Source organism: Triticum dicoccoides, chromosome 6B (genome assembly GCF_002162155.2).
Source record: "Triticum dicoccoides isolate Atlit2015 ecotype Zavitan chromosome 6B, WEW_v2.0, whole genome shotgun sequence".
NCBI lineage: Eukaryota > Viridiplantae > Streptophyta > Magnoliopsida > Poales > Poaceae > Triticum > Triticum dicoccoides.
Window position 1 is genome coordinate 563,857,145 of NC_041391.1, and position 24,760 is coordinate 563,881,904.

The window sequence follows — 24,760 nt, forward strand, 5'->3', positions numbered from 1 at the left end:
AGTGGTGAGTAGTGGACTCGTGTGCGCAAAACCATTTCAAGTTGGAGTATCGTAGGATAGTTTAGCCAAGAGTCAAAGCTGGCTTGCTGCAATAACTCCACCAACCCTTCTTGATACTAAGCATGTATGTAGGATCTGATGTAAGTCTTGCTGAGTACCTTTGTACTCATGTTGCTATAATCTACATTTTTACAGAAGACGCTGCAACCCCTTCTGATGGGTTCTATGTAGACGTTGACATCAACGAGTAGGCTAAAGACCCAGGTGGTGACCCTGAGCTTGTGAAGGACCACGTAGTATAGCTAGGCTTTCCAAGCCTCTTTTATTTTACTAGTTGTCTGTACTCAGACAAGTTACTTCCGCTGCTGGTTTGTATGACTTGTATGTTGGGTCGTGAGACCCGTACCTTTGTGTATGTTATGTATGGCTCACTGAGCCTTAAATAAAGTACTTGTGTCATAGAGTCATGTTGTGATGCTTCGTTGTATTTGCACATATCGAGCATATTGTGTGTATGATTGAAATGCTTGGTATGTGTGGGATCTGACTATCTAGTTGTTTATCTTTAGTAGCCTCTCTTACCGGGAAATGTCTCCTAGTGTTACCGCTGAGCCATGGTAGCTTGCTACTGCTCTGGAACACTTAGGCTGGCCGGCATGTGTCCTTCTTCGTTCCTGTGTCTGTTCCTTCGGGGAAATGTCACGCTGTGAGTACCGGAGTCCTGTTAGCCCGCTACAGCCCGGTTTACCGGAGTCCTGCTAGCCCAGTGCTACAGCCCGGACCCACTTGCTGATGACCGACACGTTCGAAGCTGGGTCATGGATGCCTGTCCCTCTAGGTCTGTGCCACTTTGGGTTTACGACTAGTCATGTCAGCCCGGGCTCTTTATCATATGGATGCTAGCGACACTATCATATACGTGAGCCAAAAGGCGCAAACGGTCCCGGGAAAAGGTAAGACGACACCCGTGGGGATACCGTGCGTGAGGCCGCAAAGTGATATGGGGTGTTACCAGCTAGATCGATGTGACATCGAGTCGGGGTCCTGACACGCGCCTTCGGTTCGCTTCAGTATTTGTAGTCGTCGCTAGGTGGTCTACGAATTTAGATGTAATTTTTTTTAGTGTTCATTGTACTGTCATGATTGAATATGAATAGATTGAAAGTTTTCTCGAAAAAATAAATGCGGAAGGTGGCGGCTAAGCTACAGCGATGTGTCTACTAGGCAGAGGACTGACAAGAGGTCAAAGTTCTCCAACACAGAGGCGGCTCCAACGGGGAGGCTCGTTGACCATCCGCTATATACCCGGCCCCTGCACCTCTGACCCAGGGACCCAGGCCTACCCGTCACGCTCCACACCTGCGTTCTCGCTCGCTTGCACTAGCAGGCAGGGAGGATGGCCGGGAGCAGCGTCTCCGGCGGCGGCCGCCCACCGCTGTTCGCGACGGAGAAGCCGAAGCGGGTGCTGGCGTACCGGCTGTACGCGGGCACCATCTTCGCGGGGATCCTCCTCATATGGTTCTACAGAGCCACCCACATCCCGGAGAGGGGCGACAGCAGCCTGGGGTGGCGGGCGGGGCTCGGGCTGCTCGTGGCCGAGCTCTTGTTCGGCCTCTACTGGCTCCTCACCCTCTCCGTGCGCTGGAACCCGGTCCGCCGCACCACCTTCAAGGACCGCCTCTCGGAGAGGTGAGTGCCTGATCTGCGCTGCGCTTTTTTCCTTCTCTCTCGTAGAGCAGAGAGTGTTCGACGAAATGGCTAGTTGGACAAGTAGAACTCCCACGAGAATATCAGTTCAGGGGCTTGCCTGTGGATCACGCCAAGTCCAGCAACTTGCATCTGTGATCCGTGAAGGCTTACTGCTGAAACAATGTGACATCGAGACTCGAGAACAAACCTTGCATTGCATTGTATGACTGCAGCAGTGTTGTTAGCACATCCCCCGTTTTCTGTTGCATTCCAGATATTTTGCACAGCTAGACCAAATTACTAAATTCTTTTTCAGCTGGGCTGAAGCCTGAAGTAGATACCCTTTGTCATGCCTACTCAGAGTTATGGATACAGTTGAAACGTCACACCCATACTAGAATATGGTTCCAGAGTTGTGGATACAATTGAAACATTGCACCCATGCTAGAATATGATTCATTTACATAGATATATTTCAGCTAGGAGTCACGGCTACTACCAAATCAGATGCTGTAATGCTCCATCCAGGACCTCCATGGATATTGTAATGCTGCACATTCATGGCTAGTTACTTGGTTCAGATAGTGTGATATCTGCATAACGTCATATGAACACAACTAGTTCGACTGTATTATCTATGTCTGTGGTGAATGACTTGTTAAAGTACTGGCCACAAACAGATATGATGATGACCAGCTCCCCGGTGTGGACATATTTGTGTGTACAGCGGACCCAGCTCTTGAACCACCCATGCTTGTCATCTCCACGGTTCTGTCTGTTATGGCTTATGACTATCCGCCAGAGAAGCTAAACATCTATTTGTCTGATGATGCTGGTTCCGCTGTAACATTCTATGCTCTTCATGAGGCATCTGAGTTTGCAAAGCACTGGATTCCATTTTGCAAAAATTACAAGGTGGAGCCCAGGTCACCAGCGGCCTACTTTGCCGAAGGAGCTACCCCTCATGATGCTTGTAGCCCTCAAGAATTGCTCCGCATGAAGGTAGATCACAACCTTGTTCTGCATCTATCATGATGCAATTTAGCTTATCTCAAAAGAAATGATGTTCTGATGCAGCCTGATACAATATTTACTGGTGTTAGGGCCTGCTGGCCTTCCATTTTTCCGTGTAAGACTGTGAAACCAACACATTGTTTTCCCCCTCTTTTGTGAATTGCAGGAGTTGTACAAGGATCTGACAGATCGCGTGAACTCGGTAGTACATTCAGGCAAGATTCCCGAGGTTCCAGAATGCAACCACAGAGGCTTCTCTGTATGGAATGAGACGATAACTTCTGGAGATCACCCTTCGATAGTCCAGGTAAAAAATGGTAGTTTGGTCAGAGTCTGACTACTAGATGAAGTGCATGGTAATTGATTTTGAAATTTAAAATAATATGATAACTATGAAAGTGTGAAAACCAACTCGTGTAGCTAATAGAAAGCTGGTGAATTGGTTATAAAAGCTAACATATAAGAGTGTTGGTGAATTGAAGTGTTGTGGAAAAAATAAGTATGTTTTTATGTTTATCAAGTACTCCCTCCTTTCCAAAATAAGTGTCTCAACTCTGGTACAACTTTGTACAAAAGTTAATACAAAGTTGAGACATTTACTTTGGGACGGAGGGAGTAGTACCTATGTAGAATAATTCTAGGCAATCTGTCTCACTATTAAAACTATTCTAAAAGGAGCTTCCATGTTCGCTCTGAGAAGCTAGAAATCCCACAGTAGTCAGAGGAAAAAGAAAAAGATATACACCGCTTATTTTAGTGGCTCCGTAGTATAGCGGTGCAAATTAATCAGTGTACAATAGAGCAGTTATTACAATTATAAAAGTTTAAGCATCATGTTGGTGTAAAAAATACAATTGTTGTTTAGTTTTTTACTATGCAACCATGCAATTGATAGTGAATTCAGGTAGTTAAAATAAAAGCATAGGTGCTTGTTTGGCTGAATGTAATTCAACCTGATGTAAGACGAGCCTGACATGGTTGATATTCATCCAGTGAAGAATCTACCTTCACAGAAAACTGTAATAGAATACTACTCCCTCCGTCCCATAATGTAGGACGTTTTTTGACACTAATGTAGGACGGAGGGAGGAGAATTTATCTTTCTTGTCTGCATAATTTTGGTGATCCCATCTAATCAAATGGTTCTCCATTGCTAGATTCTAATTGATAGGAACAAACGGAAGGCAGTTGATGTAGATGGAAATGCATTGCCAAAACTTGTGTATATGGCACGCGAGAAGAGACCTCAGGAACAACATCACTTCAAAGCTGGATCATTAAATGCTTTGGTAGGTGTCCTCTCTTGGTATAGTCAATGATTTTCTAGAATTACCATTTAGAATCAACCTTCATTGTGTTTATATACCTTAATAAGGTCAATTGTGCAGATAAGGGTATCTTCGGTGATAAGCAGCAGCCCAGTCATTCTGAATGTTGATTGTGATATGTACTCCAACAACTCTGAGTCCATTAGAGATGCATTGTGCTTCTTCCTAGATGAAGAGCAAGGTCAAGATATCGGTTTTGTGCAGTACCCTCAGAATTTTGACAATGTGGTGCACAATGACATCTATGGCAATCCCATCAACGTTGTCAATGAGGTCAATCGAAAGATAATATAGCACCTCCTAAAATTTCGACGAAGGACACATCTATGTCCGAAGCTGTAATTAAGACTAATCTGGTTTGTTGTTTCATTGACTTGATGTTCAGTTGGATAACACTTGCTTGGATGGATGGGGTGGAATGTGTTACTATGGCACTGGATGCTTCCATCGCAGGGAGATCCTCTCTGGACAAATATATAGTAAAGATTACAAGGAAGATTGGGCTAGAGGAGTGGGGATAGCAGAAAATGCAGATGAGCTGGAAGAAACGTCCAAGTCACTTGTGACATGCACGTATGAGCATAACACCCCGTGGGGCATTGAGGTCTCTTTATCCCTTTCTACAAACCTGAATATGAACATTTTCATCGATCCATTTCTCTTTAATTAATATATACAGACAATCCTTCAGCAATGCCTGCAGGATGTTCTTCCTTCTATGTGTGTACAGTTATACAGATCACATATTGACGCGTTTGTGTTTCTGAATTGCAGAAAGGAGTTAGATATGGGTGCCCACTGGAGGATGTCATCACAGGATTGCAAATCCAATGCCGCGGGTGGAGATCAGTGTACTACAACCCGGCTAGAAAGGGCTTCTTAGGCATGGCTCCTACCTCACTAGGCCAGATCCTGGTTCAGCACAAGAGATGGTCAGAAGGGTTCCTCCAAATATCCCTCTCCAATTACAGTCCCTTTTTATTAGGCCATGGTAAGATCAAGCTGGGTCTTCAAATGGGTTACTCGGTCTGTGGCTTCTGGGCCCTGAACAGCTTCCCCACCTTTTACTATGTCATCATCCCTTCACTTTGCTTCCTCAGTGGCGTCTCTGTTTTCCCTGAGGTAATGATTAACATTCTACAGTATGTTGCCAAGCTCATTTTTACACACCGCAGTTGGTTCTGACACGATACTTGCATGTGCAACTCATTCAGATAACCAGCCCTTGGTGCATTCCATTCATATACGTCGTGGCAGCTTCATACTCCTGGAGCCTAATGGAGTCGCTGCAATGTGGTGACACTGCAGTGGAGTGGTGGAATGCACAAAGGATGTGGCTTATGAGAAGGACCACCTCCTACCTCCTGGCGGCCATCGACACGATTGGTGGAATGCTGGGTGTCTCCGAGTCCGGATTCGAGCTGACGGTGAAGGTGGACGAGTCGCAGGCTCTGGAGAGGTACAAGAAGGGTAAGATGGAGTTCGGGCCCATCTCGGGTATGTTTGTTATCATCACCACGATCGCGCTGTTCAACTTGGTGTGCTTGGTGCTCGGGCTGGGCAGAGTTGTGTTGCGTGAAGGCGCGGCAGGGTTGGGACCTTTGTTTCTGCAGGCTGTCCTCTGTGTGGCCATAGTGGTCATCAATGCCCCGGTCTACGAGGCCCTCTTCATCCGCAGGGACAGCGGAAGCCTGCCTTATTTCGTCACCCTCGTTTCCCTTTGCTTTGTGTCGTCGCTCTGCCTACAGGCTATCTAGAAATGAATTCGGCGTGACAACGATGGACAGACATGAATGTGGAATGTTTGGGTTTGAGCCTTGCTATGAGTAACATTTTGAAACAATCTATTTACACGGCTCTGAACTTCCAATGTTATTGGACAGCTGCGACAGTGATGCGGTATTCTCTACACCCGTACGATTAACAGCTAGTGATGCATCATCATTTTTGCATATAGCTTAGCCCTGTCATCTGGTAGTTGCGCAGGGCAGGTTCCACATCGAACGGGGCATCTCGGCTTGAAGCTGCCGGTGGCAGGCAGGATGGGGTCGTGCAAGCAGCCTGAACATGAGGTGAGCCAGTTTACGCACGCACCTTGAGGCTGAGAACATCTGAAAGATGTATCCGCATGGTATGAGCAAGTTTCTTTCTTACGCGGAAGCCATACATCACGCCTGGCGACAGGGCCACGTACGACCGTCGCATAGTTACATCAACATCGTCTCATCTCATCTCATCCCCGAAGTGGCAAAGTGTTTGTGTATGTGCGATAGTAGTACGTTTGTTTATAAACGAAGCAGCGGCATTGACACTCCCCTCTCCTCCATCCCATCGCATTCGCATTCGCGCGACACTCCGCCCGATCCCCGCCTCTTCATCATCCTCCTCCTCCTGGCTCAAGGCTGCGTGGGGCTCGGCGACACGCAGCAGAACCATTTCTTCTGCAATATCAGATGGGAATGAATGAATCTCTTGAGAGAGAGGAGGAAGAAGAAGAAGAAGAAGAAGAAGAAGTACCGAAGTGTTGGGCCTGGAGTTGCTGTAGGATTGGTTCATCTTGGAGTCGGGCCTGGCGTCCTTGCCGTCGGCGGACTTGCTGGCCTTGTGCACGTTGACGGGGGCCTTCTTATCATCCCTGGCCTTGCTGAAGATGACCGTGAACCCGTCGGCGGAGGCCGGGTTGTTCACGTCCCAGGCGCCGAACTTGGGGATTGTGCGGCCAGCCTCCGTCTGATCCATTTTCTTGTTTCAAATGCATCATCACATTATTTGTTTGCGACGACATTAAAAGAAGATCCATATATGATCAATCAAGGCAGTGCAAACAAGATGAACCAGAGATGGACGAATCCATAGACGTAAATTCACGCAGGATCTTTATCAACTCACCGACATGTTTTGCCTTGACGGGGTGGCGCGGTGCCCTTGAGCGGTAGACGCGAGAGAAAATTTTGCCCCCTTGAATGGATATGAAGCGCTTCGGGGCAAAATTTCCCCCGGGATGAGAGGGAAGGCGGTCAAATATAGCAGGAGGAGAAGATCGCAACGGCACTTATACCCGCTAATCTCATGCATGCTCTGCGTGGGACGTTGGCTACCTTTTTTTAACACGGAGGCTCTGGTTTCGGAGGCAGCAAAACGGCCTAGGGTCCTCGTGGCCGGCCTTGCGCCGCATGTTAAATGCAAATTAACGTCACTGGAACCTGGTTTCGGATGAAATACAAGAGAAGCACACATTCATACTGTCATCTTGTAATCTTTCTACTACAATCCAAGAAAGGGCACCAAAAAAATTCAAAAAATTGTTCCTGCCATAGGAATATAGGATTACACTACGGCCATGAAAAGAAAAAGAGAAGTGATATCCTACATTTTCTTCCCACTGTGTCTCGTGTATATATGTACCTGGCTACTAGGCTACTAGCTAGTTACTGTTCACCCATCGCCAATTGGCGATATATTGTACAATGTAATCTATATATGTAATGGAATCTTGAAGCTTTGCGCGAGCGATCACGAGATGGGACAGAGATCAGGTGGCATGCACGTTTGCATGTTACCGTGTGCCTTGCGGCCGGAATTTAAATTTAAACATTGCGAAAAAATATGAAAAAAATCACGCATGTTCACAGCACATATTAAGATAACCCCTAAAAAATTCAGATCAAAATTCGAAACATACATCAAGAAACAAAAAAGAGAAATCTGTCATGAGGAGATGCTCATCTCTTCCCCACGCGCCGCGCTGTTGAGCCGCTTCATTTCCACGAGCGCTGCCACCGCCATGGTGAGCGCCATGAGGAGGCGCCCGGCACCCATCCGCTGCAGCTGCGATGGCTCACCATCACCGCTCGAGGAGAAGGTCCTCAACGCAGGAACTGTAGAATATGTGAATTGCATGATGTATTGCTCATGTGCAAAGGCACGTATATATGATGTACAAGAGGTGGGCCATGGTCTCAACTATACAAGGAACTAGGAGGTGGGCCCAATATACAGATATGCACAACATATATACTCACCCCCCCTAGTCGAAGCGGCACTGCGTCTGACGCAAAGACTGGACCGGAACTCCTAAAATGACGCCGTAGGCAAGCCCTTGGTCATGATATCGACAAATTGTTGGGAAATAGGGACGTGTAGAACACGAATATGGCCAAGGGCCACCTGTTCCCGAACAAAGTGGATATCTAACTCAATATGCTTGGTCCGACGATGATGTACCGGGTTGGCGGAGAGAAAGACAGCCGAGACGTTGTCGCAGTAGACCACCGTAGCACGATCCACAGGACAAGAGAGCTCCTGGAGCAACTGGCGAAGCCACGAACACTCGGCGACGATGCTGGCCACCGCACGATACTCAACCTCAGCACTGGAGCGAGAGACCGTAGGCTGCCGCTTGGACAACCATGATATGAGTGATGGTCCAAGGAAGACACAATAGCCCGAGGTGGAGCGACGAGTGTCAGGGCAGCCCGTCCAGTCTGCATCGGTATAGGTGGTGAGGGCGGTGTCAGCGGAGGCGTAGAGCGTGATGCCGAGCTACATAGTGTCGTAGACGTAGCGAAGAATCCGCTTGACATCGGCCTGGTGAACATCCCGAGGGGCATGCATATGAAGACACACCTGTTGTACGGCGTACTGAATCTCCGGTCGAGTCAGAGTGAGGTACTGGAGAGCACCAACGATGAACCGTTAGAATGCAGCATCCGAAGCGGGAGAACCATCCAAGGAGGAGAGCTTGGCCTTTGTATCAACAGGCGTAGCGGCGGGCTTGCAGTTAAGCATGCCAGCACGATCCAGGAGCTCATGAGCGTACTTCCGCTGATGAAGAAAGAAGCCATCCGGACAGCGCACCACCTCAACACCGAGGAAGTAGTGCAAAGGACCCAAGTCCTTGATGGCGAACTCAGCGTGAAGACAATTGATACGTCTCCAAAGTATCTATAATTTATGAAGCATTCATGCTATTTTATCATCTGTTTTGGATGTTTACGGGCTTTATTATACACTTATATATTATTTTTGGGACTAACCTATTGATGTCTACTACACAACCTTCTTCTTGTAGACGTTGTTGGGCCTGCAAGTGCACATGTTTGTAGGACAGTAGCAAATTTCCCTCAAGTGGATGACCTAAGGTTTATCAATCCGTAGGAGGCGTAGGATGAAGATGGTATCTCTCAAGCAACCCTGCAACCAAATAACAAAGAGTCTCTTGTGTCCCCAACACACCCAATACAATGGTAAATTGTATAGGTGCACTAGTTCGGCGAAGAGATGATGATACAAGTGCAAAATAGATAGTAGATAAAGGTTTTTGTAATCTGAAATAATAAAAACAGCAAGGTAACTAATGGTAAAAGTGAGCGTAAACGGTATTGCAATGATAGGAAACAAGGCCTAGGGTTCATACTTTCACTAGTGCAAGTTCTCTTAACAATAATAACATAGATAGATCATATAACAAGCCCTCAACATGCAACAAAGAGTCACTTCAAAGCAACTAATAGCGGAGAACAAACGTAGAGATTATGGTAGGGTACGAAACCACCTCAAAATTATTCTTTCGGGTCGATCTATTAAAGAGTTCGTACTAGAATAACACCTTAAGACACAAATCAACCAAAACCCTAATGTCACCTAGATACTCCATTGTCACCTCAAGTATCCGTGGGCATGATTATACGATATGCATCACACAATCTCAAATTCATCCAACCAACACAAAAGTACTTCAAAGAGTGCCCCAAAGTTTCTACCGGAGAGTCAAGAACGTGTGCCAACCCCTATGCATAGGTTCATGGGCACAACCCGCAAGTTGGTCACCAAAATATACATCAAGAGGCACATGATATCCCATTGTCACCACAAATAAGCATGGCAAGACATACATCAAGTGTTCTCATAAAATACTCAATCCGATAAGATAACTTCAAAGGGGAAACTCAATTCATCACAAGAGAGTAGAGGGGGAGAAACATCATAAGATCCAACTACAATAGCAAAGCTCGGGATACATCAAGATCGTGCCATAGAGGGAACACGAGAGAGAGAGAGAGATCAAACACATAGCTACTGGTACATACCCTCAGCCCCGAGGGTGAACTACTCCCTCCTCGTCATGGATAGCGCCGGGATGATGAAGATGGCCACCGGTGATGGGTTCCCCCTCCGGCAGGGTGCCGGAACGGGCTCCCGAGAGGTTTTTGGTGGCTACAGAGGCTTGCGGCGGTGGAACTCCCGATCTATCTTGATATTCGATGTTTTTAGGGTACGAGGGAATATATAGGCGAGAGAAGTCAGTCGGGAGCTGCTCGAGGGGTCCACGAGACAGGGGGCCGTGCCCTGTAGGGGGGGGGGCGCCCCCTATCTTCTGCGCTCCTCGAGGGTCTTCTGACTTGATCTCCAAGCCTCTAGGATGATATTCTTCCAAAAAATCACGATGCCGAAGGTTTCATTCCGTTTGGACTCCGTTTGATATTCCTTTTCTTTGAAATACTGAAACAGGCAATAAAACAACAATATGGGCTGGGCCTCCGGTTAATAGGTTAATCCCAAAAGTAATATAAAAGTGTATAATAAAGCCCATAATCATTCAAAATAGGTAATATAATAGCATGGAACAATCAAAAATTATAGATACATTGGAGACGTATCAAGCATCCCCAAGCTTAATTCCTGCTCGTCCTCGAGTAGGTAAATGATAAAAATAGAATTTTTGATGTGGAATGCTACCTAACATGATTCTCAATGTAATTTCTCTTTATTTTGGCATGAATGTTCAGATCCAAATGATTCAAGATAAAAGTTCATATTGACATAAGAAATAGTAACACTTCAAGCATACTAATCAAAGTAATCATGTCTTCTCAAAATAACATGGCCAAAGAAAGTTATCCCTACAAAATCATATAGTCTGGCTGTTGCTCTATCTTCATCACATAAAGTATTTAATCATGCACAACCCCGATGACAAGCCAAGCAATTGTTTCATACTTTAGTAATCTCAAACTCTTTCAACTTTCACGCAATACATGAGTGTGAGCCATGGACATAGCACTATATGTGGAATAGAATGGTGGTTGTGGAGAAGACAAAAAGGAGAAGATAGTCTCACATCAACTAGGCGTATCAACGGGCTATGGAGATGCCCATTAATAGATATCAATGTTAGTGAGTAGGGATTGCCATGCAACGGATGCACTAGAGCTATAAATATATGAAAGCTCAACAAAAGAAACGAAGTGGGTGTGCATCCAACTTACTTGCTCACGAAGACCTAGGGCACTTTTGAGGAAGCCCATCATTGGAATATACAAGCCAAGTTCTATAATGAAAATTCCCACTAGTATATGAAAGTGAAAGCATATGAGACTCTCTCTATGAAGAACATGGTGCTACTCTGAAGCACAAGTGTGGTAAAAGGATAGTAACATTGCCCCTTCTCTCTTTTTCTCTCATTTTATTTTTTATTTTTCTTTTTTTCTTTGGCCTTTCCCCTTTTTTTCTTTTTGTCCTTTCTTATTTTTTTTTTCTTTTCTCATTTTTTTTCTTTTTGTAAAGTCCAAAGTCTCATCCCGACTTGTGGGGGAATCATAGCCTTCATCATCCTTTCCTCACGAGGACAATGCTCTAATAATGAAGATCATCACACTTTTATGGATTTACAACTCAAAGCTAGAACAAGGTATGACTCTATATGAATGCCTCCGGCGGTGTATCGGGATATGTAATGAATCAAGAGTGACATGTATGAAAATTATGAAGGTGGCCTTGCTACAAATACAATGTCAACTACATGATCATGCAAAAAGCAATATGACAAAACTAATGCGTGTCATATGAATGGAACGGTGGAAAGTTGCATGGCAATATATCTCGGAATGGCTATGGAAATGCCATGATAGGTAGGTATGGTGGCTGTTTTGAGGAAGGTATATGGTGGGTGTATGCTACCGGCGAAAGTTGCGCGGCACAAGAGAAGCTAGCAATGGTGGAAGGGTGAGGTGCGTATACTCCATGGACTCAACATTAGTCAAAAGAACTCATGTACTTATTGCAAAAATCTAGAAGTCATCAAAAACAAAGTACTATGCGCATGCTCCTAGGGGGATAGATTGGTAGGAAAAGACCATCGCTTGTCCCCGACCGCCACTCATAAGGAAGACAATCAATAAATAAAATTGTGCTCCAACTTCATCACAAAGCGGTTCACCATATGTGCATGCTACGGGAATCACAACCCTTAACACAAGTATTTTTCATAATCACCTCAACTAGCATGACTCTAATATCACTACCTCCATATCTCAAAACAATTATCAAGTATCAAATTGATCATAGCATCCAATTCACCTCCTATGAAAGTTTTCGTTCAAATTACCATGCTGTTTAAGACCCTCAAAATAATATAAGTGAAGCATGAGAGTTCATTAATTTCTACAAAATATAATCACCGCCGTGCTCCAAAAGATATAAGTGAAGTACTAGAGCAAATGACAAACTACTCCGAAAGATATAAGTGAAGATCAATGAGTAGCTAAATAATTATGCAACTATGTGAAGACTCTATCTCATTAAAGAATTTAAGATCTTGGTATTGTATTCAAGCCGCAAGCAAAACAAAATAAAATGACAATGCAAGAATAGCACAACTCATGTGAAGAAGCAAAAACTTAGGCTCAACCGATACTAACCGATAGTTGTTGAAGAAGAAAGGTGGGATGCCTACCGGGGCATCCCCAAGCTTAGATGCTTGAGACTTCTTGAAATATTATCTTGGAGTGCCTTGGGCATCCCCAATCTTGAACTTTTGTGCCTCCTTAATTGCTCTCATCTCATGGTTTCTCTTTTTATCAAAAGCTTCATCCACAACAAACTCAACAAGAACTCGTGAGATAGGTTAGTATAAACCAATGCAAAACCTTATCATTTTCTACTATGACAAATCACTAAAATTATTATTCAACATTGCATACTAAATGCCTCTGCATATTTAATACTCTTATCCTTAAATAGAATCATTAAACAAGCAAACATATGCAAACAATGCAACCATAACAGCAATCTGCCAAAACAGTACAGTCTGTAAAGAATGCAAGAGTATCAATACTTCCCTGACTCCAAAAATGATGAACTAAAATTACCACTGTAATAAATTTATCAGATATTAATATGCAAAAATATTCAACGTTATACCATTCCCTGACTTTTCTAGGAAATTTTTGCAACAACGGTAAACTTTCTGTTTTCAAACAGCAACATGTATACTAGCAGAATAAGCATGGTAAAGGCTATCCTTGACTTTTTTTATTGAAACTAAAGATGCAAAATATTATTCTAACTAACAGCAAGCAAATACTAACAAAATAAAATGACGCTCCAAGCAAAACACATATCATGTGGTGAATAAAAATATAGCTCCAAGTAAAGTTACTGATGAACGAGGACGAAAGAGGGGATGCCTTCCGGGGCATCCCCAAGCTTAGGCTCTTGGTTGTCCTTGAAAATTACCTTGGGGTGCCTTGGTCATCCCCAAGCTTAGTCTCTTGCCACTCCTTATTCCATAGTCCATCGAATCTTTACCCAAAACTTGAAAACTTCAACCACACAAAACTCAAAACAAAACTCGTAAGCTCCGTTAGTATAAGAAAATAAAACAACCACTTAGGTACTGTAATGAACTCATTGTAAATTCATATTGGTGTAATATCTACTGTATTCCAACTTCTCTATGGTTCATACCACTTAATACTAGCCATAGATGCATCAAAATAAGCAAACAACACATAGAAAACAGAATCTGTCAAAAACAGAACAGTCTGTAGTAATCTGTATCAAACGTATACTTCTGGAACTCAAACAATTATGAAATAAATTTCTAGACCTGCGGAATTTGTCTATTAATCATCTGCAAAAAGAATCAACCTAAAATCACTCTCCAGTAAAAACTGGCAGCTAATCTCGTGAGCGCTAAAGTTTCTGTTTTTTACAGCAAGATCACATAAACTTCACTCAAGTCTTCCCAAAGGTTCTACTTGGCACTTCATTGAAACAAAAGCTATAAAACATGATTACTACAGTAGCATAATCATGTGGACACACAAAAACAGTAAGGTTAAATATTGGGTGGTCTCCCAACAAGCGCTTTTCTTTAATGCCTTTCTAGCTAGGCATGATGATGACAATGATGCTCACACAAAAGATAAGAATTGAAACATAAAGAGAGCATCATGAAGCATATGACTAGCACATTTAAGCCTAACCCACTTCATATGCATAGGGATTTTGTGAGCAAACAACTTATGGGAACAATAATCAACTAGCATAGGGAGGTCAAAAAAGCATAGCTTCAAAAATTGAAGCACATAGAGAGGAAACTTTACATTACTGCAATTCCTACAAGCATATGTTCCTCCCTCATAATAATTTTTAGTAGCATCATGAATGAATTCAACAATATAACCATAACATAAAGCATTCTTTTCATGATCTACAAGCATAGAAAATTTACTACTCTCCACATAAGCAAAATTCTTCTCATTCGGAATAGTAGTGGGAGCAAACTCAACAAAATAATTATCATGTGAGGCATAATCCAATTGAAAACTAAAATCATGATGACAAGTTTCATGGTTATCATCATTCTTAATAGCATACAAGTCATCACAATAATCATCATAGATAGCAACTTTGTTCTCACAATCAATTGAAACCTCTTCTGAAATAGTGGAATCATCACTAAATAAAGTTGACACTCTTCCAAATCCACTTTCATATTCATCACAATAAGATTCAACATCCTCCAAAATAGTGGGATCACTACTTCCTAAAGTTGACACTCTTCCAAACCCACTTTCATCAATATAATCATCATAAGTAGGAGGCATGCTATCATCAAAATAAATTTGCTCATCAAAACTTGGGGGACAAAAATATCATCTTCATCAAACATAGCTTCCCCAAGCTTGTGGCTTTGCATATCATTAGCATCATGGATATTCAAGGAATTCATACTAATAACATTGCAATCATGCTCATCATTCAAAGATTTAGTACCAAGCATTCTATGTAATTCTTCTTCTAGCACTTGAGCACAATTTTCCTTTCCATCAAACTCACGAAAGATATTAAAAAGACGAAGCGTACGAGACAAACTTAACTCCATTTTTTTTGTAGTTTTCTTTTATAAACTAAACTAGTGATAAAACAAGAAACAAAAAGATTCGATTGCAAGATCTAAAGATATACCCTGAAGCACTCACCTCCCCGGCAACGGCGCCAGAAAAGAGCTTGGTTGACGGGGTGTGAGTGAGTGCCCTTTACCTAGCCTCCCCGGCAATGGCGCCAGAAAAGAGCTTGATGTCTACTACACAACCTTCTTCTTGTAGACGTTGTTGGGCCTGCAAGTGCATAGGTTTGTAGGACAGTAGCAAATTTCCCTAAAGTGGATGACCTCAGGTTTATCAATCCGTAGGAGGCGTAGGATGAAGATGGTCTCTCTCAAGCAACCCCGCAACCAAATAACAAAGAGTCTCTTGTGTCCCCAACACACCCAATACAATGGTAAATTGTATAGGTGCACTAGTTCGGCAAAGAGATGGTGATACAAGTGCAAAATAGATAGTAGATAAAGGTTTTTGTAATCTGAAATAATAAAAACAGCAAGGTAACTAATGGTAAAAGTGAGCATAAACGGTATTGCAATGATAGGAAACAAGGCCTAGGGTTCATACTTTCACTAGTGCAAGTTCTCTCAACAATAATAATATAGATAGATCATATAACAAGCCCTTAACATGCAACAAAGAGTCACTCCAAAGCAACTAATAGCGGAGAACAAACATAGAGATTATGGTAGGGTACGAAATCATCTCAAAGTTATTCTTTCGGATCGATCTATAAAAGAGTTGGTACTAGAATAACACCTTAAGACACAAATCAACCAAAACCCTAATTTCACCTAGATACTCCATTGTCACCTCAAGTATCCGTGGGCATGATTATATGATATGCATCACACAATCTCAAATTCATCCAACCAACACAAAAGTACTTCAAAGAGTGCCCCAAAGTTTCTACCGGAGAGTCAAGAACGTGTGCCAACCCCTATGCATAGGTTCATGGGCAGAACCCGCAAGTTGGTCACCAAAACATACATCAAGAGGCACATGATATCCCATTGTCACTACAGATAAGCATGGCAAGACATACATCAATTGTTCTCATAAAAGACTCAATCCGATAAGATAACTTCAAAGGGGAAACTCAATTCATCACAAGAGAGTAGAGGGGGAGAAACATCATAAGATCCAACTACAATAGCAAAGCTCGGGATACATCAAGATCGTGCCATAGAGGGAACACGAGAGAGAACACGAGAGAGAGAGAGATCAAACACATAGCTACTGGTACATACCCTCAGCCCCTTGGGTGAACTACTCCCTCCTCGTCATGGATAGCACCGGGATGATGAAGATGGCCACCGGTGATGGGTTCCCCCTTCGGCAGGGTGCCGGAACGGGCTCCTGAGAGGTTTTTGGTGGCTACAGAGGCTTGCGGCGGCGGAACTCCCGATCTATCTTGATATTCGATATTTTTAGGGTACGAGGGAATATATAGGCGAAAGAAGTCGGTCGGGAGGTGCTCGAGGGGTACATGAGACAAGGGGCCACGCCCTGTAGGGGGGGGGCGCCCCCTATCTCCTGAGCTCCTTGAGGGTCTTCTGACTTGATCTCCAAGCCTCCAGGATGATATTCTTCCAAAAAATCACGATGCCGAAGGTTTCATTCCATTTGGACTCCGTTTGATATTACTTTTCTTCAAAATACTAAAACAGGCAATAAAACAGCAATATGGGCTGGGCCTCCGGTTAACAGGTTAGTCCCAAAAGTAATATAAAAGTGTATAATAAAGCCCATAATCATTCAAAATAGGTAATATAATAGCATGCAACAATCAAAAATTATAGATACGTTGGAGACGTATCACCTATTAACCGAAGGCCTAGCCCATATTGCTGTTTTCTTGCCTATTTCAGTGTTTCGAAGAAAAGGAATGTCAAATGGAGTCCAAACGGAATGAATCCTTCGGAAAAGTTATTTTTGGAACAGAAGCAATCCTGGGAACTTGGAGTGCAAGCCAGGGAAGCATCGAGGAGGCCACGAGATAGGGGCACGCGCCCACCCCCTAGGCGCGCCCTCCACCCTCGTGGGCCCCTCGAGGCTCCCCCGACCTACTTCTTTTGCCTATATATTCCCATATACCCTAAAACCATCGAAGCACACATTAGACCGGGAGTTCCGCCGCCGCAAGCCTCTGTAGCCACCAAAAACCTCTCGGGAGCCTGTTCCAGCACCCTGCCGGAGGGGAGATTCCTCACCGGTGGCCATCTTCATCATCCCGGCGCTCTCAATAACAAGGAGGGAGTAGTTCACCCTCGGGGCTGAGGGTATGTACCAGTAGCTATGTGTTTGATATCTCTCTCTCGTGTTCTCTTTATGGCACGATCTTGATGTATCGCGAGCTTTGCTATTATAGTTGGATCTTATGATGTTTCTCCCCATCTACTCTCTTGTGATGAATTGAGTTTTCCCTTTGAAGTTATCTTGTCGGATTGAGTCTTTAAGGATTTGAGAACACTTGATGTATGTCTTGGTATGCTTATGTGTGGTGACAATGGGATATCACGTGATCCACTTGATGCATGTTTCGGTGATCAACTTGCGGGTTCTGCCCATGAACCTATGCATAGGGGTTGGCACATGTTTTTGTCTTGAATCTCCGGTAGAAACTTTCGGGCACTCTTTGAAGTACTTTGTGTTGGTTGAATAGATGAATATGAGATTGTGTGATGCATATAGTATAATCAAAACCACGGATACTTGAGGTGACAATGGAGTATCTAGGTGACATTAGGGTTTTGGTTGATTTGTGTCTTAAGGTGTTATTCTAGTATGAACTCTATGATAGATTGAATGGAAAGAATAGCTTCATGTTATTTTACTACGGACTCTTGAATAGATAGAACAGAAAGGATAACTTTGAGGTGGTTTCGTACCCTACCATAATCTCTTCGTTTGTTCTCTGCTATTAGTGGCTTTGGAGTGACTCTTTGTTGCATGTTGAGGGATAGTTATATGATCCAATTATGTTATTATTGTTGAGATATTTTGCACTAGTAAAAGTATGAACCCTATGCCTTGTTTCCTAGCATTGCAATACTGTTTACGCTCACTTTTATCATTAGTTACCTTGCTGTTTTTATATTTTCAGATTACAAAACCCTTTATCTACCATCCATATTGCACTTGTATCACCATCTCTCCGCTGAACTAGTGCACCTATACAAGTTACCATTGTATTGGGTGTGTTGGGGACACAAGAGACTCTTTGTTATTTTGTTGCAGGGTTGCTTGAGAGAGACCATCTTCATCCTACGCCTCCACAGATTGATAAACCTTAGGTCATCCACTTGAGGGAAATTTGCTACTGTCCTACAAACCTCTACACTTGGAGGCCCAACAATGTCTACAAGAAGAAGGTTGTGTAGTAGACATCAAGCTCTTTTCTGGCGCCGTTACCGGGGAGGTGAGTGCTTGAAGGTATATCTTTAGATTTTGCAATCGAATCTTTTTGTTTCTTGTTTTATCACTAGTTTAGTTTATAAAAGAAAACTACAAAAAAATGGATTTGAGTTTGTCTCGTACGCTTCATCTTTTTAATATCTTTCATGAGAATGGTGAAAAGGAAAATTGTGATCAAGTGCTAGAATAAGACATCTATAGAATGTTTGATACTAAATCTTTGAGTGATGAGCATGATTGCAATGTTGTTAGTATGAAATTTTTGAATATCCATAGTACTAATGATGATTGCACTAGTTATGATGAAAATGTCTCTTATAAGCATGTCGATTTTTGTGGAGTAGATTGGGTTTGCAAGTACACACCAAATAGGGAAAATAGATATTGCAAGAAGCATAAGCATTTAGAAACTAAAGGGTTGCAAGAAAGGCTTAATGTTAGTGCTGAAAAATTAAAATATCTCCGCCGTACTTGTGAACTTTGCAATGAGCATGGTCATTTAAATCTCCGATGCAAATTGTTTCATGATCGAATCGCGTCCAAAAATTGTGATGAATTGATTTCCCTTGCACATCATAATGAACTTAGTTTGCTTTTGGGTTATGAAGAATTGAAACGTGCAACTAAGCATATTCCAGAATTTAATCTTGAGCATTTTCTTGATATTAATCTAGAGGAAATTTATTTGTATTGTGCGGTGAATCAGGTAACGAGGAGGAGCTTTCTATTCAACCAATCTCATCTATAAGGAGCTCAAAGAAGAAGGTTGAACCCACACATAATGTGAAGAAGAAAAAGAAAAGAAGGAGCAACAAAGGTAAAAAGGTATCCCTTCCGAATGATGTTGCTCCTACTACTCATTGTGATGATGATAATTGCTATACTATTGGTGCTATCCATACTATTAATGATGAGAGTGATTATGCTTATGATATGAAAAGGCCCAAGCTTGGGGAAGGTATGTTTGATGAGGATGAAATATTTGAGAATATATTTGCTGAAATTAATGTTTGTCCCAAGCTTGGGGATGCTATGTTTAATGAAGATGATAATTTTAGCATCCCAAGTTTTGATATGCAAAGTTGTTATGATGATAGCATGCCTCTTACCTATGATGATTATATTGATGAAAGTGGGTTTGGAAGAGTGTCAACTTTACGAAATAATGATCCCACTATTTTGGAGGATATTGAATCTTATTGTGATGAATATGAAACTGGATTTGGAAGAGTGTCAACTTTATTTAGTGATGATTCCACTATCTTGGAAGAGGTTTCAATTGATTATGATGAGAACGAAGTTGCTACTTATGATGATTATTGTGATGAAACTTATGCTATAAAAAGTAGTGATGATTATATTTATAAAACTAGTCATGATTATGATTACCCTTTTTCTGAACATTACTCTTTTAATGTGGAAACAGTTTATAGTATTCTAGTCTCTTATGATACTCTCACTATTCCGAATAAGAAGAATTTTGATTATGTGGAGAGTAGTAAATTTTCTATGCTTGTAGATCACGAAAAGAATGCTTTAGGTTCTGGTTATATTGTTGAACTCATTCATGATGCTATTGAAAATTATTATGAGGGAGGAACATATGCTTGTAGGAATTGCAATAATGTCAAGTCTCCTCCCTATGTGTTGAAAATCTTGAAGCTATGCTTGTTTTGCCTTCCTATGCTAGTTGATTATTGTTCCCATAAGTTATTTGCTCACAAAATCCCTATGCATAGTAAGTGGGTTAGGCTTAAATGTGCTAGTCATGTCCTTCATGATGCTCCTGTTATGTTTCAATTCTTATCTTTTATGTGAGCATCATTGTCATCATCATGCCTAGCTAGAAAGGCATTAAAGAAAAGCGCTTGTTGGGAGATAACCCAATATTTACCTTTACTGTTTTTGTGTGTTCACATGATTATGCTACTTTAGTAATCATGTTTTATAGATTTTGTTTTAATAAAGTGCCAAGTAAGACCTTTAGGATAGCTTACGGTGATAGTTGTGTTGATCCTGCTGAAAATCAGAAACTTTTGCGTCCAGTAAATTAGTTTTGATAATTCACAGAAACGAGATTTTGTTCTGATTATTTTTGATCTGGATTGGTACACAAATTTCTTAGTACTTCCTAATTTGGTAGGATTTTTGGAGTTCCATAAGTATACGTTTGATACAGATTACTACAGACTGTTCTGTTTTTGACAGACTCTGTTCTCTATGTGTTGTTTGCTTATTTTGATGAATCTATGAGTAGTATCGGAGGGTATGAACCATAGAGAAGTTTTAATACAGTAGATATTACACCAATATGTATTTAGAATGAGTTCATTACAGTACCTAAGTGGTGGTTTCATTTTCTTATACTAACGGAGCTTACGAGTTTTCTGTTGAGTTTTGTGTTGTGGAGTTTTCAAGTTTTGGGTAAAGATTCAATGGACTACGGAATAAAGAGTGGCAAGAGTCTAAGCTTGGGGATGCCCAAGGCACCCCAAGGTAATATTCAAGGACAACCAAGAGCCTAAGCTTGGGGATGCCCCGGAAGGCATCCCCTCTTTCGTCTTCGTTCATCGGTAACTTTACTTGGAGCTATATTTTTATTCACCACATGATATGTGTTTTGCTTGGAGCGTCATTGTCTTTTGTTAGTATTTACTTTCTGTTAGTTATAATATGTTCTGCATCTTTAGTTTCAATAAAAATGTCAAGGATAGCCTTTGTCGTGCTTATTTTGCAAATATACATGTTGCTGTTTCAAAACAGAAAGTGTACCGCTGTTGCAAAAATTCCCTAGAAAAGTCAGAGAATGATATAATGTTGAAACTTTTTGCATTTTGAGCTCTGATAAATCTTCTACAGCGTAGTAGTTTTCTCATAATTTTTGGAGTTAGGGAAGTATTGATACTCTTGCATTCTTTACAGACTGTACTGTTTTGGCAGATTGCTGTTATGTTTGCATTGTTTGCATATGTTTGCTTGTTTAATGATTCTATTTGAGGATAGGAGTATTAAATATGCAGAGGCATTTAATATGCAATGTTGAATAATAATTTTGGTGATTTGTTACAGTAGAAAATGATAAGGTTTTTGCGTTGGTTTACACTAACTTATCTCACGAGTTCTTGTTGAGTTTGGTTTGGGTGAAGCTTTTGAGAAACAGAGAAACCATGATATGAGAGAATTAAGGAGACACAAAAGCTCAAGCTTGGGGATGCCCAAGGCACTCCAAGATAATATTTCAAGAAGTCTCAAGCATCTAAGCTTGGGGATGCCCCGGTAGGCATCCCACCTTTCTTCTTCAACAATTACCGGTTAGTACCGGTTGAACCCAAGTTTTTGCTTCTTCACATGAGTTGTGCTATCCTTGCAATGTCATTTTATTTTGTTTTGCTTGCTGTTTCAATACAATACCAAGATCTGAAATTATTTAATGATAGAGAGTCTTCACATAGTTACATAATTATTTAGCTACTCATTGATCTTCACTTATATCTTGTTGGAGTAGTTTGTCATTTACTTGTGTGCTTCACTTATATACTATGAGTAAATAGTTGAATGAGCTGAATGTCATAAATTTGAAATTATATATGTTTCATTTGCTAACCCCATGGGGAGTAATGACTTCACATCTAAGAAGTAGAGGTTGTGAATTTATTGAAGGTTAGCAAGCATTGTATTGGTCATTTGAACAATTCATGAAAGAATATTGAAGGAAGAGAGATTTCACATATAAATATACTATCCTAGACATCTTTTATAATTGTGAGCACTCATTAAGTATGACATGCTAAAGAGTTGACGTTGGACAAGGAAGACAACATAATGGGTTATGTTTTCTCACATCTCAGTTAAAGTATATTGTCATGGATCATTCAAACATATTGAGCTTGCCTTTCACCCTCATGCTAGCCAAATTCCTTGCACCAAGTAGAGATACTACTTGTGCTTCCAAATATCCTTAAACCCAGTTTTGCCATGAGAGTCCAGCATACCTACCTATGGATTGAGTAAGATCCTTCAAGTAAGTTGTCATCGATGCAAGCAATAAAAATTGCTCTCTAAATATGTATGATCTATTAGTGTGAAGAAAATAAGCTTTATACGATCTTGTTATGGAAGCAATAAAAGCGACGAACTGTATAATAAAGGTCCATATACAAGTGGCAATATAAAGTGACGTTCTTTTGCATTAAGATTTTGTGCATCCAACCATAAAAGCGCATGAGAACCTCTGCTTCCCTCTGCAAAGGGCCTATCTTTTACTTTATGTCTTTTACTTTATGCAAGAGTCAAGGTAATCTTCACCTTTCTCCTTTTCATTTTATCCTTTGGCAAGCACCTCGTGTTGGAAAGATCCTGATATATATATATATATATCCAATTGGATGTAAGTTAGCATGAACTATTATTGTTGATATCACCCAAAGGTGAATACGTTGGGAGGCAACACTATAAGCCCCTATCTTTCTGAGTGTCCGATTAAAACTCCATAACCATAAGTATTGCGTGAGTGTTAGCAATTGTAGAAGACTATATGATAGTTGAGTATGTGGAGTTTGCTAAATCAAAGCTCTGACATAGAACCTTCCTGAAAATAAGATGAATTCTAATTGTTTGATGACTAAGAATGAAGTTTCTAGTTTTCAAGAAAGTTTATGGTCTATGCTTTAACATGTGAATAGCTTGTTACTTGATCTTGAGAAGTTTTATGAGATGAACTACTGTTATGACATATAATCATGCTAGGAAAGGTGACTGAAATTATCATTGATCAAACTTGTGCACCTTCTAGCATTCACACTTCATAAATTCTTTCTTTTATCATTTACCTACTCGAGGACGAGCAGGAATTAAGCATGGGGATGCTGATACGTCTCCAACGTATCTATAATTTATGAAGCATTCATGCTATTTTATCATCTGTTTTGGATGTTTACGGGCTTTATTATACACTTTTACATTATTTTTGGGACTAACCTATTAACCGGAGGCCCCGCCCATATTGTTGTTTTCTTGCCTATTTCAGTGTTTCGAAGAAAAGGAATATCAAACGGAGTCCAAACGGAATGAAACCTTCGCAAAAGTTATTTTTGGAACAGAAGCAATCTCGGGAACTTGGAGTGCAAGCCAGGGAAGTGTCGAGGAGGCCACGAGATTGGGGGCGCGCCCACCCCCTGGGCGCGCCCTCCACCCTCGTGGGCCCCTTGAGGCTCCCCCGACCGACTTCTTTTGCCTATATATTCCCATATACCCTAAAACCATCGAAGCACACAATAGATTGGGAGTTCCGCCGCCGCAAGCCTCTGCGCCACCAAAAACCTCTCGGGAGCCCGTTCCGGCACCCTGCCGGAGGGGGGGATTCCTCACCGGTGGCCATCTTCATCATCCCGGTGCTCTCCATGACAAGGAGGGAGTAGTTCACCCTCGGGGTTGAGGGTATGTACCAGTAGCTATGTGTTTGATCTCTCTCTCTCTCTCTCATGTTCTCTCTATGGCACGATCTTGATGTATCACGAGCTTTGCTATTATAGTTGGATCTTATGATGTTTCTCCCCCTCTACTCTCTTGTGATGAATTGAGTTTTCCCTTTGAAGTTATCTTATCGGATTGAGTCTTTAAGGATTTGAGAACACTTGATGTATGTCTTGCCGTGCTTATTTGTGGTGACAATGGGATATCACGGGATCCACTTGATGTATGTTTTGGTGATCAACTTGCAGGTTCCGCCCATGAACCTATGCATAGGGGTTGGCACATGTTTTTGTTTTGACTCTTCGGTAGAAACTTTGGGGCACTCTTTGAAGTACTTTGTGTTGGTTGAATAGATGAATATGAGATTGTGTGATGCATATAGTATAATCATGCCCATGGATACTTGAGGTGACAATGGAGTATCTAGGTGACATTAGGGTTTTGGTTGATTTGTGTCTTAAGGTGTTATTCTAGTATGAACTCTATGATAGATTGAACGGAAAGAATAGCTTCATGTCATTTTACTACGGACTCTTGAATAGATAGAACAGAAAGGATAACTTTGAGGTGGTTTCATACCCTACCATAATCTCTTCGTTTGTTCTCCGCTATTAGTGGCTTTGGAGTGACTCTTTGTTGCATGTTGAGGGATAGTTATATGATCCAATT

The 24,760-nt window shown here is 41.8% G+C and overlaps 2 protein-coding genes across 3 annotated transcripts; one reads left to right on the forward strand and one right to left on the reverse strand.

Annotated features, from left to right (window-relative positions):
• Window positions 1–1,318: 1,318 nt before the first annotated feature.
• On the forward strand, window positions 1,319–5,907 carry LOC119323000 (cellulose synthase-like protein E2). Its single transcript, XM_037596554.1, has 8 exons — window positions 1,319–1,689; window positions 2,370–2,691; window positions 2,870–3,010; window positions 3,861–3,992; window positions 4,092–4,304; window positions 4,417–4,635; window positions 4,806–5,153; window positions 5,246–5,907. Exons 1-8 carry the CDS (start codon window positions 1,397–1,399, stop codon window positions 5,786–5,788), a joined length of 2,211 nt encoding a protein of 736 aa, XP_037452451.1. The 5' UTR covers window positions 1,319–1,396; the 3' UTR covers window positions 5,789–5,907.
• Window positions 5,908–6,152: 245 nt separating this feature from the next.
• On the reverse strand, window positions 6,153–7,041 carry LOC119323001 (protein NOI4-like). 2 transcript variants are annotated; one of them, XM_037596556.1, is made up of 3 exons: window positions 6,921–7,041; window positions 6,549–6,761; window positions 6,153–6,472 (listed from the first exon to the last, which is right to left on the reverse strand). In XM_037596556.1, exons 1-3 carry the CDS (start codon window positions 6,924–6,926, stop codon window positions 6,428–6,430), a joined length of 264 nt encoding a protein of 87 aa, XP_037452453.1. In that variant the 5' UTR covers window positions 6,927–7,041; the 3' UTR covers window positions 6,153–6,427. The 2 variants fall into 2 exon arrangements, with proteins under 2 accessions (XP_037452453.1, XP_037452452.1); XM_037596555.1 differs by having other exon boundaries at window positions 6,549–6,773.
• Window positions 7,042–24,760: the final 17,719 nt, after the last annotated feature.

What these genes read in the sequence shown, in the direction of transcription:
- LOC119323000 (XM_037596554.1), top strand. Translation starts at nt 1,397, where the DNA reads ATGGCCGGGAGCAGCGTCTCCGGCGGCGGCCGCCCACCGCTGTTCGCG. An exon ending in AAGAATTGCTCCGCATGAAG is followed by an intron (nt 2,692 to 2,869) that starts GTAGATCACAAC and finishes TGTGAATTGCAG; the next exon opens with GAGTTGTACAAGGATCTGAC. An exon ending in CCATCAACGTTGTCAATGAG is followed by an intron (nt 4,305 to 4,416) that starts GTCAATCGAAAG and finishes CTTGATGTTCAG; the next exon opens with TTGGATAACACTTGCTTGGA.
- LOC119323001 (XM_037596555.1), bottom strand. An exon ending in ACTCCAGGCCCAACACTTCG is followed by an intron (nt 6,473 to 6,548) that starts GTACTTCTTCTT and finishes CTGATATTGCAG; the next exon opens with AAGAAATGGTTCTGCTGCGT.